The following is a 19,326-nucleotide window of genomic DNA, read 5'->3' as shown; positions in this document are numbered from 1 at the left end:
ATGTGTGCAAGCTAGATAATAGTCCTCTGCATGGACTGTTAAATAGCACACAGCTACATATATAGTATATGAAAACAAGTCTCAGTCTTCGAGTAACTTTCCTCAATTAAAAAAGTTCTTAAATAATCTAAATGCAATAGCTCCTTCTACCTTCATATTGTGTGTAAAACTAAGCCCAGAAAGCCTGTGGAATCTCCCTCCTTGGGGATACTCAAAAGCCATCTGGACATGGTCCTGAGCAACTGCCTCTGGATGACCCTCCTGAGCAGGGGGGTTGGACAAGATGAACTTCAGAGGTTCCTTCCAACCTCAGCCATTCTGTGATTCTGTGAATACAGTGGCACAAGCTGATTTTTAAAACAGTAGGTCCTGCTTCAAAGAAAGATAAAGTTTACAGTACTATAGAAAGAAATAACTTCAGGATATATCTATATGTAATCAATGCGTCTACTGTATCTTACCTCTTGTGTTGAAATTCTGTTGTTTAGTTCAGCTACTTTAGAAGTAGAGTGCTCCTTTGCATGCTGGCAAACAATCTTCTCCACTTCCCTCTGATGGGAAGCTTTCAGAGATGCAATGTATTCTGCTGTGTCCTCTTGTATTCTGGACAGAGCAAGGCGAAAATAATATGTAATAAAACAGCTACAGGTAGTTCTTCAAAAATGCAGTAAAGTTTCTCACTTGAACATACAAAATATCAAAAATGGTAAAGGCAGCAGGTCTTTGATATTTCATACCAAAACCTTGCAAGATACCAGCACCATCACTTCATTACTTGCTCTGGAGGGATGACAGAGTGGGAAGCCAAAAATATTGTATATGTGCCTCATTTAACTAGAGGCAGCTAGGATACAGAAAATTCAGTCAATTACCTTTTTTAGCTGCTTTTATAAAAAAAAAGGAGAGAAAATATGTGCTTTTAAATCATAACGCCACTTTCTCTTTTAAGTATCTATTTTAGAAAAGAATGTTTTGCAATATAAATATGCCAATTTACTTCTACTTTGACTATGAACAGACCTAAGAGAGACCAGGTGAAGTATAAATATAAGGTATCTACAGTTGGCCAAGTAAATCCTGCTGAAAGCATACCCCAGTTTGAAGGAAAGTATGGGTACCAAATATTAATGCTATACAACACAAAGCATCTAAGATATAATCACAGAATCAGCCGGGTTGGAAAAGACCTCTGAGATCATCAAGTCCAACCCTTGATCCAACACCGCTGTGGTTACTAGACCATGGCACTCAGTGCCACATCCAGTCTCATCTTAAAAACCTCCAGGTACAGGGAATCCACCACTTCCCTGGGCAGCCCGTTCCAATGTCTGATTACCCTCTTTGTAAAGAATTTCTTCCTAATATCTAACCTAAACCTCCCCTGGCAGAGCTTAAGACCATGCCCTCTTGTCTTTCTGATAGCTGCCTGGGAGGAGAGACCAACCCCCACCTGGCCACAACCTCCTTTCTGGGAGTTGTAGAGAGTGATGAGGTCTCCCCTGAGCCTCCTCTTCTCCAGGCTGAACAGCCCCAGCTCCCTCAAGCCTCTCCTCATAAGACTTGTGTTCGAGTTCCTTCACCAGCTTTGTTACTCTTCTCTGGACCTGCTGCAGCACCTCAATATCCTTCCTGAACTGAGGGGCCCAGAACTGGACACAGTACTCCAGGTGTGGCTTCACCAGCACTGAGTACAGGGGAAGAATCACCTCCCTGGACCTGCTGGAATTTGCCCCATGGTCAAAAAAACCAAAATTCTGCTGGTGGCACCAATCCTTTAGTCACCTATTGATAAGATGGGCTTTCCTACTCCTCATTCATCCGTGCTACTGCAGGAATTGAGGCGAACACCACCTGTGCTCCTGTCCCATTAACTAATCGACCCAGCGTCTTGAAGTCCTTTTTAATCGCCCTGGTACTTCTTCCATTAATGTCATCACTGCCAGCCTGGGCTACCAACAGTGGATAATAATCTGAGGGCTGAATTAGCTGAGGGAGTCTCCTACTAATATCCCTCACCTGGGCCCTGGAAGGCAGCAGACCTCCCTGTGGGATGGGTCTGGTTGACATATACGGCCCTCAGTTCCCCTCAGAAGGGAGTCACCTACTACAACTACCCTCCCAGGGGAGCTCCAGCAGATGATTTACATGATTTACATTGAGATATTTTTACTTAAAAGCATAACAAATTTTAGTATTAATAAAAGCATTAATATAGGTTTGCCTGTAGAAAGAACTGTGACAGTGCACTGCTTAAAACAAAACCCAAAACAAAACATCAAAAAACCCTCTGAAACACTCTCAAAATAAACAGTACTAATAAAACTATAAGCTAGCTTCACACATGGCTGACATGTTAATGTGCCACTTCAATTGTGCATCAGCCAACATTTCAACAAGGTTTTTAAAGGAACATGTTGAGCATTTACCTTCGTATGTTATTTTCAGAATAAGCCAGTGCTGCTTGAGACTTCACCCGCTGCTGGCTCATTTCTAGAGACAATCTCTCTAGCTCCTCTTTCAGCTCTGCATTTTCTTTCAGAACTTCTGAGAGATGAGAATCAGAAAAGGTATGTGGTTGGTATATTTTGTCATCATTGAAAATGCTTAGAAAGGGTTCACTGTAGTGGGAATTCCTTTCATCTGTTGCTGAGGTATTCTTTTTCATGACTTCTGTACAGTTTTCCTTATTATTGGTTATGTTTCTCAAATTATTATCAGATAGCATCACCATCCTTTCTTTTTGAAGTTTCTCTACAGTTTTTGTAAGGTCTTGTATTTCTTTATTTTTGGTGACCAGTTCTTCATTTAGTTTTAACAATCTGTCTTTTGCGTTACCTTGTTTCATTTTAGAATCTGTGCACTCTAAGTCTTTATTATCATTTTTACTTCTGAGTTTTAATTGGGAATTTTGACTTTTAAGTTTTTCGATTTCTGTCTGGAGGTTTCTAACAGTGATTTGATGGGTCTTCTTTAGATTCTGAAGCTCCTGCTGAAGTTCTGTAGAACCAGCTTTATTGCCATTCAGTTTTGGTGTTTCACTCATAAATTCACAGGCAAGCAGTTGCTCAAGCTCTGAAAGTCTTTGCTCATACTGTATCTAGGAGAGGAGTAGAAAGAGGGGAACAAAAAACAGTTTCGTAAGTGTACTTTTATTATTAGCTCTTCCTATTATTCTTTAAAGTTACTGCACATCTGAAGCAAGATTTCAAAATAGGATACACATCAATATTACTAACAACACTACTCAATCAGTTCAGAAATTAGTGAGTGAAAAAAGTCTGTGGTAAAACAGACTTTCTCAAAATATTTACTACAAAGTCATCTTATCACAATGGATGCCGTAACCATGGGACAAAAACTGTATTGACAAGAAACTATTTCATTTTTATATAATTGAGTTCTCTTCAGATGTTTCCAACTCAGAAAGGCAAAGTAACATCTTATTTTAGTATAGCAAGAAGGAGTTAATTTTGTCATTATGTATTTGCCACGTGTCAGTTTGCAAACATTCCTGTCACACGCTCAAAATTGTACATATTTCAAAACATCTTAAATTTTAACAGAACAGGTCTTCATTTTTATTTATTTGTAAGTATGAATATAGAAGTATGAATTCAGAGAGACACAGAATCTTTCTTCCTAATGAACTGAGAAAAACCTGACCCTTCTTAATAGCCTGGATGGCCTCTGAGGAAAGTATGATGAGTGATTCATATGGAGAAGAGGTGGAACAACTGGCCAGTGCTTTCCTTTCTTGCTCATTAAGAACCTGTGCAGTTCACTTTTTCCTTGAACTAAAATGCCAGATTTCCATGCTTGCTAACTCAAGTCTTTAGGCTCACGATCAGGTAATTTTTTGATAGAATGTTTAGTGTTCCCAGACGTTCCCTGCAGAAATGCTCTGTCAGCAGACCTTTGAAAGCACAGCCTTTGGTACAGCAAGGAATTAGGTAAGCAGCTACTCTGACCCACAGAGTGAAAACCACCTGTCTTAATTGTAAGAATTAAATTATTAGGCCTCAAGAACCTGTCCTCTCAGTCTCAATACTACCCTAATGATTTCAATGCTATTTTTATCTTAGATGCTGAAGGTACTGAAATTCTGGTTATAAATTCTTTGAATATTTTTGTTTTCCCTTGAATGTCTCTGCCTTTAGTTTTAACCACTGCCCTGTCTTTTAACCCTGCCCCGTTACCTTGTGACTGTTACTTGCAAAGTGGACTATTCTACAAGGCTCCAACTTTTACCTTTATTTTTTGAAATTGTTGTTCCATGGCACGGAGACTTTTCTTAGCTTCATCATCTTTACCTTCAAGTTCTGTTTCTAATTTCTTTATTCTTCTCTCCAAAAATTCAACTGTGTTCGTTTTAGCCGTTTTCTCAGCAGCAGCAGCAGCATAAATCAAAGCAGGCAAAGAATTTGGATACCTTCTTTTTAGAATTCCTTCCATTTCTCTGATCTATCAATTAGAAAATTAAGTCAGAAGTCAAAAAGAATAAAATTCTAAAGAAAAGTGAAGAGAAGTAAGTGATAGAATGTTAACAAATTTCATCCACGTTGGCTCGGTGAAGAAAGAAAACTAGAGATTAATATATTGAGAATTATTTTACATTCTTTACATTTATGCTACTGTTTATAGAAAAGTAAGACTCATCATCTCTTACTGATTGACTTATGCATAATCTTAAAATATTGCTCTGGTCCTTAGAGAGCCTTATGTCAGAAGTACTAAGAAAGTAAATAAAAGAGCTTTAAGTGGAATATGACTCAATGCTGTGAATATGTTTGCTTTTCCTCTGGATTTGCATTCACATTGTACTTTTTCAACTGTTACAGAGATACTTCATAGCGGTATTGAAATTATTCTCCCAATAACAGATTATATGCCTTTTATTTTGGAGTCTGCAATAAAGTAAGACTAACACCTTGCATACAAGATTAATAACACACTCCTCTCTTATACACGGATAAGATATTCTTTGCATTAAAATTCTGCAGAGGCTCTTTCCCATGAGTCCCACATCCCTAACTAATGCAGCTGCCACCTCTTAAAACTCAGGAAGACCCACTTCCACCTGACACTTCCTCAGTAGAAACATGAATTTTAAGGTCTCCACTCCCCTAGTTTTCATGAATCTTGTAGGAATCCAGTCCTACTCTTGAATCAACTTGTTTGAAATTGGTCATAATGTTAAGGGATTACTGAACATGGACAGAAGGAGTCTTAGATGATAAATAGCAAGTTTTGGCTTTTGCCCTGTTGCCCCTTTCCAAGAAATTCTAAACAGTATTTTAAAGGATTTTAAAAGGGATATCAGGTTGTTAGAAGACAGTAGCAAGAAGAGGTCTTTCTAAGTAAATAATTGCAGCTTTTTGTGTTTATGAGTGTTCAACAACACAAGTTACCTTATCATAGGACTTCATGCAATGTTTTATCCTGTGAAAGCACTGGTAAGCGTTTTAAGAGACCTTATCTAAAATAAAGGTTAAATGAAACACAGTTATATTATTGCATACCTGTTGCTCAAGATCCTGAATTCTTTTAGCATCTGCTGCTCTGTCTTGCAAACGTTTCTTCTGTTGCACACACTGATCTCCTGCTTCAGCTCTCAGCTTCTCAACCTATTCAATTTATGAGAAGATAAATTGCAATATATATTCAGAGACATTGTTCTATAGTACAAAAGCAGTTCAAACATGCACAATATAATGGAAGTATTCTGCCACTTAAAAACTGGTAACAGTAATTTCTGTACTAACTCATTCTTCAGGTTCTTAACCTAAGTGACAGCTGAAACTAGCTACGGAAATCAGCTCTGGGACATTCTTGTCTTCATACCAGTAGAACTGTTTCTTTCTCTCATACTTTCAGTATGCCAGCTTGGTTAATAAGCTATAATATAAAGTACTACAGTGCATTCCATGAATTCAGGGTGAGCTTACGAGACAGTTCATGATTTCCAAGGCTATGCTCTGTGATGAGATACAGAAACAGCCAAAAGGCAACATTATGAGGTGCCTAAATAAATGCTGACTCCCAGAATCAGGGGAAGGAACTGTAATGCTCCTGCACTCCCAATGAAGTCTGGCCATGAAGTCTCAAAGCTATAATCTATAACTGAATTTCCTACCCTTATCAGCCACTATGATCTCTGTACAGCAATATTACATCCTGAATATCTGGAAGTATTCCTATCTTGATTTCTCTCCCACACTGGCAATATTAGCATAAGTAATGTTTTTATGTCAGCATAGTTTAACTAATTTGATTGTGTCTATGAAGTCAAAGCTCTTCACTGTTTTTAGGCACTGGTCCATCCTGGAGAAAATGCAAATAAAAATATTTTTTTTCACAGCAGTGATATGCTGATCAAAGTTTGGTACAGTGGTGTTTAAAGGATCTCCTTTCCTGGTTTCTCCTTCAGAAGCACCTCCTTTCATCTGTGATCTCTCTAATAAAACATCATGAAAAAATTCCAAGATCAGTTATATATTTTATCACTGGTAAAATTCTTCATTTCTGTGAATCCTAAATCCAGTGTACTGACAGGTCAGCAATGCAAATCTCAGCAGTATTCAGGATTCATGTATTAGTTTTGTTTATATTTTGAGTGTTTTGGCTTTTTCCTTCCTACTATAGGAACCAGAGATTTTTTCTAAGAAAGAATTTAGAACTAGTACTTGAGAGAAAAAAATAAGTGTTGCCTATGCTACCATGGAGCAAAAAGAGAGAAAAAGAGAATGTCCCTAGTTCTTAATGTAATAATATACTTCTTTTCCTTAGGTCAAGAAATTTGCAGGTTTTAGGGAACCACATTACTTTTGTTTCCAGAAGCATCATCAAGATGTCAAAAAAACCAAAACTAATACATGAAAAAAAAGGGATTATTATGGACAGAATTACATTATACTCATCACTAGTAAAAGAGACAATTTCAAGTTCCAACTTCTTAGATAAAACCAAATATTATCACCTCTAGTCTTAGTTTCTCAATTTCTTGTCTTGCATCTTTAAGACGGGCTGCATCTTTATCCAGAAGATCTTGATTTTCTGCATACCACTGAAGTCTTCTTTTTAAATGAGTAATTTCCTGTTTGTATGATTCTTCCATAACTTTAAATTCATAGGATTTATCACCTACAAGAATAAAAAATCCTTAGAATTGTTTTATTAGTAATTATGTATTGAAGGAGTAATTAGTCAACACTATCCTCCTCAGCACATTTCCTATTTTAACAATCCTGTTACTGCAGTAAAAATTTTAAACCAGATCCTAATTAGAATTTTAAAAGCAACTATATTTGAAAAAAACCCTTTTCTTCTCTCATACATAGTAGTACTCAATGGCTTACAGTTCACCATGGAAAGTATTTAAAACAGAATCTCAGGGATATTCTTGATCAGACTCCAGTAAACAAATTTTCAGCCACAAGATGAATGACAACATAGAATATATTCTTAGATGTGTATTGATCATACTCCTCCCATTTAGCAGATCATACTTTGAGAAGAGACATCGAGGTAAATATCTACTCTTAGCATTGGTGATGCCTGATATTGGAAATGAGAGAGTCCAGTTTCTGGCCCTTTCTCATTATTTCAAACTGGAAAAAGCTCTGATAAGAATGCTGAAAAAAGTCCCAAGACATAAACTATAGGTAAAAAAATGGGCAAGACCTAAATGGGAGACTAAGATGCGACACAGTGAATATTTTCTTTTGAACAGAGCTGTCATACAACTGGAATTCTTCTGTTTTCCATGTCCAGTGAAAGATGGGCAAGAAATCAAACTTAATAGGCAACAACAACGAGTTTGGTTCCATACAGGAAAACACTTTCTAATAGAGTTCCAAAAGTATTGTAACATGTCCTTCACTGTATGCTGTTATTAGAAGTTTAGACAATATTTGGAAATGGTCTAGATGCCTTTCACTAAGTAATATTTTAATAAGAAACAAGTTTTTGTTATATATGCAAAGTAGATAAAATTATTCAGCAAAATCAAGGTGCTTTACTTGATGCAGATGTAATCTGGATTTTTGCTAAGTCTCTCTCCTTCTTTGCTTGTACCAAGTCTACCTCAAGAGCTTGCTTATCTTGTTTGAGATGTCTTATCTCTTCTTGTAATTTAGTTTCTTCTTTCTGGATTTTAGAGAAAACAGTAAAACAAGAAAAACTAAACACATAATGTCACACAAAGAAACCTGAACATGCCTTTTCACCATAAAATGATTAAATCACAACAGTTGTGTCAGACCACAGTAACCATAAGGTCTTCTAATTTTGGTATTCTCAGCCTTGCTATAGCAGAGCATGGGAAAACTTAAGCTAAACATTAAAAAAAAACCCAAACAGATTTTTTAAGTCTTACATAACTGTTGTAGAAATAGAAAACCTCTGCCTTTTGAGAGGGTCAATAAAGAAAATGGCTTAACTTATTTCTAAGACTTAAGACTGTTGGTTAAATGGACAGAGGTATTGTCCAACGGTTCACCTCATTACATTCTATTTCTTGCCATTTTCTGCACACACTCTCTCTTCTGTTTGTCTACACATGATCACTAGCAAAATTCAGGACGAAATGGGATGAAAGGTCTCAGTGCCAGTGTCATATCTGGAGATGGAGCCCCTCGATCCAAGGGATCCACAGGTACAGCAACCAGCAACTGGGGGGCTGAGATTTTGGGGCCAGCCAGTAAACAGACCGATATCTAGGACCAGCATGTGCATGTAATGTGTGTTACTGCTACTGAACTCCCATTCTGATCTGCTGAACAATATCAGGCTGCATGTGCTCCCCATGTTTCCAACAGTATTATTTGTATTTCTGTGGTGCAAGCAAAGGCACTACTCTGTTATCTGTGTGCCTGACCACGTTAGTGTTGTCTGTGTGTCTCTCTCCATCTTTGGATCTTTTGTTCAGTCTCATTACAGGCTGGACCTAAGAAACAGGGAAGTGTAACAGCATCACCTCTGAGGTCACGACTAGAGTAGCCCCTTGTGCCTTAAGAGCTCAAAGCCAGCTTTGCCAGAGCAGGAATGTCTCCACTGGTCCTGCAACTCACAGGATCCAGAACATCTTTTCACTTGCTTAACCAGTTATTGTTTATAACAACAACAAACAACAACAAAAAATGGAAGAAGCAGATTTTAATTTTTCTGGTCTAACTATCAAAGGAAGTGTGTACCAGAACAGTCCCCCCACTTGCAGTAAGCAGAGCAATAGAAATTCCAGAAAACCTTTAATTTTAGCATGAAGCTTATGTAACATACTCCCTTCATAACCAGAAGCATCTGTAGGACTACAAAAAAAGTTACATGAGAGAATAACAAAAGATTCTTTTTACTCCAATGTTCTTTTCTAGAACTTACTTGGTACACAGCAAGGATAAGCAATCTTCTGGCTTTGTCTTATGCAGGAAAGCTATAGAGGTATATCATTAGTTTCTGCAAGCTCTCACAAGGTCTTTCAGAAATGCCAGTAAACATGGAAACACTTAACTTCTTTCAGTGAATCTGTGTCTTAGAGGATTACTTCTGAAAGTTTGTTTGATATTTGTGATGTGTGGAAAATAATTAACGCTGTAGAAGAGTAGCATGCTCCACTACTTAATTTACATTATTAGTCTACAGTATGGATGGTCATGCAGGTTTTTTTAATGAAAATAAGGCTTGGTATGTAACTACCTGTGCTGCTCGAAGCTCTGAAATCAATTCTGTGAAACTCCGATTGCTGGCTGGTTCAGAATCCTGTACAATTCGTGACTGGTTATTAGTCTTCTCTATCTTTTCTCTAAACAGCAACAGCAAAAACAGTTAAGCAGTGTGGTGACTCGGCATACTAACACTGGCATACTGAAAAACAAACACAATCCCCCCAAATGGTACCACAAAGTCAGTCCGTACAGCTTCAAAAGAAAGAAAGAAGCAAAGATGCACAACATTTTTATACAAAAAAAATTCACCTATAAGGTGAAATCTTCTCACCTCACACAAACTTGTTTGTTGGGACAACACAAGGGAGGGAAATAAAAATCTACCTTGCATCAGTGGAACTCATCTGTGGGCCTCTCCAGAGCAAAGATTTGTAGATTAGGAGTACACATGATTGCTAGGTCATTTTTCCTCATTTTCCTCACAGGATGAAAATCTTACAGGACCTACAGTGCAGTGAATTGAATGGTTCCTCCACTACCAGGATCACTTGTGTCTCCTAATCTACTGTGTATCTTACAGCAGTATCAAAACATTTTGACACATCAGCAGAGTCATAATACCAGAACAAATGTAGTGTACGTGTCACACATTCTGATATGAGTATGAATTTCCCCAAGTGGGAGACTCTGGTCTTCCCACAGGTTTGCAACATCATCAAGAAAACTAAGAATTAAGTGCCAATAATTGACATAAATAATTTCTCAAAAGAAGAAACAAACCACAAACCCAAGAAAAACTTGAAAATATGCACTTGACAGACTCTGCAATGGTTCTTCATATATAAAATAATAAATAGCTGAAAACTCCAGAGACTTTAGGTCAGATGTGTAAAAGGGCCTACCTTAGGTCTCTTAATTCAGACATTAAACACTGATTCTCCTTAAACATTCGTTCCTCATTTTTTTTGTTTTGGATTTGTAGATCTTTCATTTGTTTGTATAACCTCTCATTTTCCTAAGTTGAGACAGACAAAGGTAAAGAATGGTAATAAATTACTGTTTTCTCCAGTCCTAAAACAATTGTCTATGACTTGCATAGTTTGCCTACTGAAACAGTGGAAGCAAACACTAAATATTTCGTTACTAAGCTTCTAAAATGGATATCTACTTTCATTATCTACAATTTTGTCCAAACACGTGCTCACTCCGGAGGATCTAAGCCAGTTCCTCTCCAAAGTTATCCCAACTATATTCTAAACTATATTCGAAAACCCACGTTCATGAGTGGGTGCTGATAGATCAGAGCTCAGCCTGCCCATTCTCCAATCTCGTGGACGCAAACCATCACCAATTTGGGATGCTCACAGCCATACTGATAAGACTTTGTTTCTACACCAAGAAACTCCGCTGAGCACCAGCTGGAAGGTGGTTAAACTACCTATTGGATTTGCAAGCATTCAAAAGGATTATTAAGCGTGCGTCGTCTATTCTCCACTTGACTAAGTAATAAGAATCAGACACCTTAATAAAGTTACCTTGAAATCAGCTGCTCAGATTTTGAGAAAAATATCTTAAAACCAGAACTCTCCGGATTTCTAATAGTGCTTAAAAATACTACTTTTCCTCTACATTTGGGGAGAAGAGCTTGTGGCTATTTATTGGCCATAAAGTATTTTCCCAGTTCTCAACTGACAAGTCAGTGATTTTTACAATGGATTTTTACATAGAACTGTGGAAAAACTGAGCCCAAACTAGACACATGTAAAATACTTTTTAAACATGCAATATGTTTGCCCATCACACCCAAATTTCATCTACTTTTTAGATAGCAAGACAACTGTTTTCATGTGAAAGTAATAACCATTAAACAATTAGTTTCTGACACTGGCTAGAACACAGCTCAACATGCAGTGTGGTATACCTGTTGATAACCTTGAATAATGACCTCTTGGTCTTCAATTTCTTTTTGTATTTGTGTTAGTTTTTCTTGAGTTACAGGAATTGTTGCTGTATGGTGGGTCCATCTCTTTTCTTGAGCCATCTCTTCCATGCTTCTTAACTTTCAGAAAGAAAAGGAACACACAAGCAATAAAAAATTTTTGTTAGTGATATGGAATTCTCTACAAGACTACACTTTTATAATATTAATAGTTCAATCTCTTCATTAATGTATGACAGCAGACCCATGAGCCACTCTTATTACTGGAGTTTTATAGAAGCATTAAGAAACAGAAACAAGGTGTAAAACGCTTGGAAAAGTTAAAGTTTTACACTCCCTCTTTTGTTCTCATGTATCTAGATAGGAGGGTATAGTGGAATAACTGGGAATATTTCATACAGATAAAAGACAACACTGAAAAATGCATCAAAAACTAAAAACAGTATCTGGAAATACAGTACTTATCTATAACAGGTCGTATCTGGTAATCTCTGTGAGAGTGAGAGAAATATTTGCAAAAAACCTTGCTGTAAAACTCTCAAAATAGCAAAGTAAAGGAACTGAGGATAACCTAGTTTATCTCTGAAGAAAAAAAACAAGGCAATAAATATAACTGCAGGTATGCATTTATAAAGTAGCAGTGTCTGTGCAAATCTCGATTTTCTGCTCATGAACGACTCATGTAAAGTAACAATAATTTAATTTTCAGAAGCAATGTTCCTCCTCTTCTATAGGGACAGGATACAAGCTGATAAAGTACCTTACTCTGAAGAACATAATTTTCTTGACCCAGATGAGAAAGTTCTTTTTCATGCTGTGTTTTCAATTCTATTATCTTTGTCTCCATTTCCTTCTCTTTTTGTGAAACCTTGCTGGACAGTTGTTGAATCAAATCACGAGCTGTGTTCAGGTCCTCCTCTGCAGCTTGTACTCGTTTTAACAAATACAGTTCTCTATCACAACTTTTGATAGGAGAAAATGATAACTCCTAGTGAAGAAAATTCAGGGAAATGTTACACTCAGCTGATTGTTTACCAGAACTGTGCTCATCAAGTTCACTTAACTTGTTTGTCTGGCTCTCAGCACTCACATAAAGCACTTGAAAAAAAACCCCAGAAAACAACTCAAAACACAAACTCCCCAACATTCTAATAGCAGGACATCCTGCATTTACTTTACTGAGCTACTTTCTCATTTCCAAATTATATATGAGGAAAACCAATAAAAAAACCAACAAGAAAAATACCTTGCATATGAGGGCCACTACATTGCTACCAGAATTATTTTATTATGCATCTTACTTTTTGAAAAGCACTAATGCTTTAGGTATTCAATGAATAATTTTTTTTACACATTTGATAAGGGAGAATGAAACTCCATCATGGTGCCAAAAATTCAGTCATCTTGGAGAAGTCAGAAGATAGTATTAAATATTTAATGCAATGCAAACAGGAAAAAACCCCAAACAGTAGTACTGTTTGACACTCATAACAGAGTATTTTAAGTAGAAGTTTTATTTAACCTTATTTTACCCCAGAATAGTAATTTTTAGAATTTAATAAGCAACTTTAATTATATAGAACCACTCAAGCAACAGAATTATGCAAGCAATTGAAAAGCAGTATGATTATACTTGCATATTTTAAAGGTAAAAACTGGTGTTTGGCAAATACTGAAATACTGAATAAAGACTTCCCTTTAGTCAATCTTTTGATAATTGGTAAAAGTCTTGACAAAATAGGCTTGCAAATGAAGCTGTACGTACTATAATTAGGAGCATCACTGGTTTTTACTTACATGCCTCTTATAATCCACAGCCTGGTGTCCAAGACTATTAACAACTGATTGGCCAGACAAAACTCTGTTAATACTTCTCTCCAAAGTTGGTTGATTCGTTGCAGATCTGATTGTCCTAGTAGCAAATAAGGCTTCTTCATTTAGGTAGAAAGTAAAATAGAACAAAATTAAATACAGAATGTAATGTCCTTTAAGAAAAAATCTGTTCATGTGATCCACCCTGTAGGTATATAAATTAAGTATTCTACAACCTCAATTTTTAATTAAATATAAAAACTTGAGAGCAATGAGATAATACTATGGAAAAACTGGAGTGATTTTTTTTTTTAAGTAAGGAATGACTTGTACTGATGACAAGATAAAATAAAACCAAATGGAACAACTGAAAAAAGTATCTGGATAATAAATACTTCATGAAACAAGGTTAACTTCTCTGCTTGAGAAGTGGCCAATTCTCTAAGTATACATAAACACAACATATTTCAAGCTATGGTGAAGATAAAGCACAGCAATTTTCAAAATGGACTTTGGAGTGCAGACAGCATACAAAGAAATGCAACATTTACTTTCTGCATCAAATAGCAACTTGAATGGAATTAAAAATCAGGAAAGTGCACCCTAGAGTAACTAACATAAATGAAATATTTACTTCTCAGTTCTCTGAAATACAGATAGTAATTACAACTACCATTTCATGTCTGCCTATTAATTTAAGCAAAGAGCTCCTGCTTAGGAATGCTATACCTGAAAAAAACCAGACAATGATCCTTTTTCAAATTTAATACTTTTTACATTTCTCACACTATCCCCTCCCAAAGGTGCTCCCTTAGTGCTGATAATGAGGATTGTTTGATTCAATGCCATTCTCTTCTTAGCTACAGAGGCCCCTGCAGAATGCAGCCAAGTGAGATTAACTTCTGAAATCACCTGAAATTGCTATGGTGAATGGTTACAGCTAGAGAGGGAAGAGCATGTTTGAATGAGGCTAGTGGCCTCATTCTATGATTCTGTGATTTTCTTGGTACTCATCATTCACTTCACCAATTTCACCAGGATGTACAATCTTCTGTCCCCAGGGAATGACACAACAATACACTGAGGACCTCAGTTTGACTGCTGCCACCGAAGCATCTCCCTAGGACAGGTAACATAATCCTAAACTGCTTTTCCCAACACTATTTTCAGGGTTTTTAAAAGCATTGCATGCTCAAAATGCACTAAAACCTGGGTATCTGTAGAGTTACTTTCCTGTGCCTCAGAGATAGCAAACATCGTCTGCAAAGATGCTAAGCTGAATTATCTCATGAAACTCTTCAAACTTTATCCCAAAATAAAAAGGTTCGGACCTTTACTTGCAAACTCAGTTTTCACAGGACTATATTGGTATTCTCCCTTCCACAGTGTTACAAGAGACATGAATAAAAAATAGGACTTCCTTTTTAGTATTTTCTTTGTGCTCTAGAATAGCAAAGATCAAAAGAAGCTGAGAACAGAAATTTGGCTTCAAACGCAGAAGTTAGTGTGTCAGCAAATCTTTACTGTAATGAAAAATGCCACTTGTAGGTATTAATTTTTAAACATCAGTTCTTTCTATTGTTTTGGTCCTACTAGTGAAGTTTCAAACATAGTGGTGGTATATGTGAGTGGAAATGAAACAAGACTACAATGCAAAGATTTATTTGAAAGTCTCTCTCCCAGCAACTTCACACTAATACAAAAAAAAAAAAAAATCAGTACTTACCTGCATCAGGGTTTAGATTTCTTCTACAACATTTGGAATTTGGATTTTTTTCTTTTTTCTTTTTTTTAATGTGAAGCATGACCAGCAAAGATCTCTGTCTCTTAAAACTCAAGACTTCTTACCATAGAATTACCTTTAGACTTTGCTCTATCTGCAGGACTTTTGGCTTTCATACACGTCTTTCTGAAAGTTTCTTTTGGTGTTTTCTTCTCACTAACTGGAAAAGACTGTTTTGAGAGAGAACTGGGTTTCCCATAGGCAGAACTTCTAACCAGCCCGTGAGGACCATATGAAGGTTTCTTTCTATGTAAGGGTGCTGGAGTTCTGATATTGTATGACATTGGTTTAGTTGATTCTGATCTTTCATTCTTCAAGGAACAAGACCGAAGAGCCTGTGATAGAACACATTTGTTTAAAACAAGCTTTAGGTTCTACTGTAATCTCAAGGTAGCCTTCACTAATAAAAACCCCATAGAACCATTTACCAAAACTACACATCTGTAAGACTCAGGATGATGGGAAGCATTATTTTTAACCAAATTAGCAGTATGTAAATTTGCAGAATTGCATTACTTCAGAAGTACACATAGGGCAAGTATTTTGTGCTGACATTTTAATTGTTTTGGGAAATTGTATTACATTACAGGATCTTCTGCTTAAAAAAGCAGGTAGGTCATGACTAAAGACAGTGAACACAGAAACCTGGCGATGAAGAGAGAAACAGTGGCAGGCAGAGGAACCCTGCTAAACTTGATCATCAAAAACAGAGCACACAGCTCCCAAGCCTGTTTGCCCTGGTGGGAAATCCATCAGGATAAATCAGCCAAACCTCTCTCCCTACAATGCCTTGCAGACAGAAGAGGTGATTGTCTAAAGAAGTGTGAAGCTAGTTTAGGGGATGCAAAGAGAAAAGAATTTGTGGGTGCAGGAAGAAGATCTGGGATTGTGTAAATCTTGTTATGGAATGTCTGAGAGGATTGCAAGAATGTGCAAAACTTGCAAAAAGTTTAGGGAAAGAACAAAAAATAGGTAAAGAAGCAAGTTTGGGAAATAGAGGGAAAAATCTGACAAAAAAAGCTGATGACATGACCAAGGTGTTGGTCAGTACACTTTTCTGACTGAGCTCGACACTGATCATTGCAGTCTCTCCTATATTCTTATTGAACTTTATATATGTACATATGCTCCCTATTCTGAGCCTGTTGTGTGTTTATACATGCCCCTCCAATGTTCACATGATCAGACCCATTATTAGCTTAAGCTGGGAACATGGCACTGCAGCAGCCTTGCACATGTTAGGCTGGGACAGGAAGGATCCCACTGGTCCTGAAGTCCACTGGATTTGGCTATCTCTAACAAGAGCAATGGCAACATAAGAGTTTCAAGAAAAAGAGCAACGGTGTCTCATTTCTAAACATCAGAGCATAATCAAATGACACAAAGTCTAAAAATCTATACATTTAAAATTTACTTCCACAAAACAAAAATCTGGCTGATAATACTTACTTGTTTAGTTTTGCTGCCTTGTGAAAGCAGAGAGTCTTGTACTACCTTTTCTCTTGGCATGCCAGGCTGTACTTCACTGGTCTGAGTTTCTTTCTCAGTCACCCTCTGAAAGTTATCATCATTCACACTTGTCTGTAGAAAGATGCTTTTTTCTCTGTTGAACTTCTCAACTAAGTTTGTCTCCCAAACTGTATCACTCTGGGGGTCTTCAAAGGGTGAGTGGCTGACAAGGTCATTTTCTGTGCTGCCTATCAGTTTCACAGGACTATAAGAGAAATGAATAAAAGTCATATATAATAAGACTTTTGCCATTTGCTTTTCTATCACTCTGGAAAAAACAGGGCTTTTTTTTTTTTTTTAGTTATCAGCTGTAAAGACTGCCTGAACTTCAAGGAGCTACCAGGCTTCTTTTAAGAACAATCCTGCAGATTTAGTCATACAGATTTGCTCCCACACTGTGGAAAAAGAGCCATTTCCCAGCAGTGACTGTTTTTGTGGAGGTACCAAACTCGACTACCAGATGAACACCTGTAAGCATGCAAACACTAATAAACCAATGAATGGTAATTTCTGCTGGGTGCAGCTCCCAAAACTTATTTGCTAAGTATAACCTGTATTTCTAACAGATCCAAGGCCTGTGCTTTCTGCTCTAGACACAACAGTTGCAGCAAACAAGGAGGAGGTATGGAGTATAGGTCAGTAAGAATCACAAAAGTAGGCAAAATAAGAGGATTTGATCTTAAGATTATGAAGGTTGGAGAGCTAGGATAGGATGTGGGCTGAAATACATGTATGGAGAAGGGTAAACAGCAGAAGACTGGGAAAGCAGAGATCCTAGCTGTGAGAGTAAGGAACACTCCTCCAAATGATCTGGCAAACATCACTGCGTATCACTCAAGTAAGTTTGGGAATTCCTGGTCTAAACCTATTAACACAGTATATTCATTTTACAGTTCCCTACAAATGCCATAATGACAGTGCAAGACATAACAAAATTTCAGTACTTAATTAGGAAAAAAGACAGATGAGTTATATAGTAAGCTGTTTTCCACAAACAGTGGATTTAAGTTACTACAATTCTTAAAATGCTTCTTGAAATAAATACCTTTCAGGCTCCACATCAAAACTTCTGGTATTACATGAATGTCCTTTAATTGTTTTCATCAATTCTTCCACAGTAGGTAAATCTAATTAGTGATAAATATAAAATAAATACAAAGAAACTTAGGAAAAATACTTGTTAAAAGGACAACACTTAAAAATGTTTCATAAATGGAGTGTTAAAGATATTACTAGCTCACTCATTCTACATGCTTGTACAATACATGCCTTCCTTTCAGCTATTTACCTGAATCAGTAGTTGACATGTTTTTTGAGTAGATGTCATTATTTTGTGAAATGCTTTGCCCTAAGCCTTCTGAGACTGCCATTGCAGAATTGTGCAATTTCTGCTCATCAGTGTCTCCCAAGGACTGATCAACATGATGATATGCTTGGTGTAACGCTTCGATGTCACTGGTGGTTTGTCCATAGGAAGTACCTGTAAAAATGCAGGCTCATAAGAGACACTACTGGACTTTCTGTTTTGGGGAACATCCCACTGGAACCTGTGTTTCAGTAACTAGCTTGGTCTATCGTAGTGAAAACAGTTATTTCAGTTACTTAAAAAATCCCCTGAAAATCTCAATTTTACTATAAACAGTTGCCAAGTTAATCAGTACCTACTGAATAGTCCCATCTACAGTTTGCATGCCTCTCCACCATCCTCCCTCACATCAATATTTTATCAGTGCTAAAGCTAACAGTGTATGTGATATAACTATTTTAACAGATGCCATCAGAGCCATACTCTGGATGTAAGTGGCCTACACTGTTGTGCAAAGTTTGATAAGAGAATGTATTTAATAATTGTGTTCAATGCAGTCAAAGAAGAATTTTAGCTACGATGAACAACCAGAGGAGATGCTATTTAAATACAAAACTGCAATGTCAAAAACTACTTTGCAATAATCAAGTGTAAAAAGCTATCTTTTTAGCAGAAACATGACTTTTTCCTGAAATATGTCCTCCTGCTTTCAAGATTTGTTGCTAAAAGGGTTTCATGTTCCCCAATAACTTAAGAACAAATGAAGACATCAGTTACCTATTCTAACAAAGTAAGGTTTTAAGGTTTGAGTTTTGTTGTGTGGTGGATTTTTTTCTTGTTTTTCCTTTTTTTTTTAAGCACCCCTTACCTGCATCATTCATTTCAATTCCACTGACTTCTTCAGGGTGATCATGTTCGCCTGGAGCTACATCTGATGTTTCAACGGCCTTCTGAAGTTCTGTTGAATCTTGTGAATCAAGTAACACAACTAAGAGCAAGAAGATAAATGTTAAAGAAAGCACAATTCTCCTATTTATACTCTGTCTGCACTGGAATTAGAAGTACACCAAAACTTATCTTGATGTCCTAAACATACAAAAAAATTCTATACAGATTATTCTAATGCCATTAATGGTAAACTGATGAACTCTGATTGCAAGTCTGAGTTCTGACTAGATATAATAAGTATAAAAATACATTGATGATCAGTCTGAAGTGTCAACATGTAGATTATTTTTTAATTACTTGAATCCAACGGATTTCCAGTACACAGAACACAATAAAATCAGGTGAAAAATATCCAAATAGTAAAAATCAG

General features: G+C 36.8%; 1 protein-coding gene across 2 annotated transcripts in view; it reads right to left on the bottom strand.

Moving 5' to 3' along the window:
• CEP162 (centrosomal protein 162) overlaps positions 1–19,326 on the bottom strand; it is a 45,285-nt gene that overhangs the window by 7,624 nt on the left and 18,335 nt on the right. For both annotated transcript variants that reach the window (XM_027710138.2, XM_039382226.1), the window contains exons 10-25: positions 18,877–18,996; positions 17,991–18,182; positions 17,748–17,829; positions 16,643–16,907; positions 15,270–15,528; positions 13,396–13,529; positions 12,359–12,586; positions 11,581–11,718; positions 10,562–10,674; positions 9,691–9,796; positions 8,019–8,145; positions 6,977–7,140; positions 5,520–5,624; positions 4,249–4,461; positions 2,427–3,097; positions 462–603 (exon numbers count right to left, since the gene is read on the bottom strand). In XM_027710138.2, coding sequence (XP_027565939.1) covers positions 462–603; positions 2,427–3,097; positions 4,249–4,461; positions 5,520–5,624; positions 6,977–7,140; positions 8,019–8,145; positions 9,691–9,796; positions 10,562–10,674; positions 11,581–11,718; positions 12,359–12,586; positions 13,396–13,529; positions 15,270–15,528; positions 16,643–16,907; positions 17,748–17,829; positions 17,991–18,182; positions 18,877–18,996 — 3,059 coding nt within the window. The remainder of the gene's footprint in view (positions 1–461; positions 604–2,426; positions 3,098–4,248; positions 4,462–5,519; positions 5,625–6,976; positions 7,141–8,018; positions 8,146–9,690; positions 9,797–10,561; positions 10,675–11,580; positions 11,719–12,358; positions 12,587–13,395; positions 13,530–15,269; positions 15,529–16,642; positions 16,908–17,747; positions 17,830–17,990; positions 18,183–18,876; positions 18,997–19,326) is intronic.

Source organism: Pipra filicauda, unplaced genomic scaffold (genome assembly GCF_003945595.2).
Source record: "Pipra filicauda isolate LSUMZ 115617 unplaced genomic scaffold, ASM394559v2 scaffold261_size1826302_pilon, whole genome shotgun sequence".
In the NCBI taxonomy this organism is placed as follows: domain Eukaryota; kingdom Metazoa; phylum Chordata; class Aves; order Passeriformes; family Pipridae; genus Pipra; species Pipra filicauda.
Note: the sequence above shows the minus strand (reverse complement) of the source record. Positions and strands in the feature narration are given on the sequence as shown.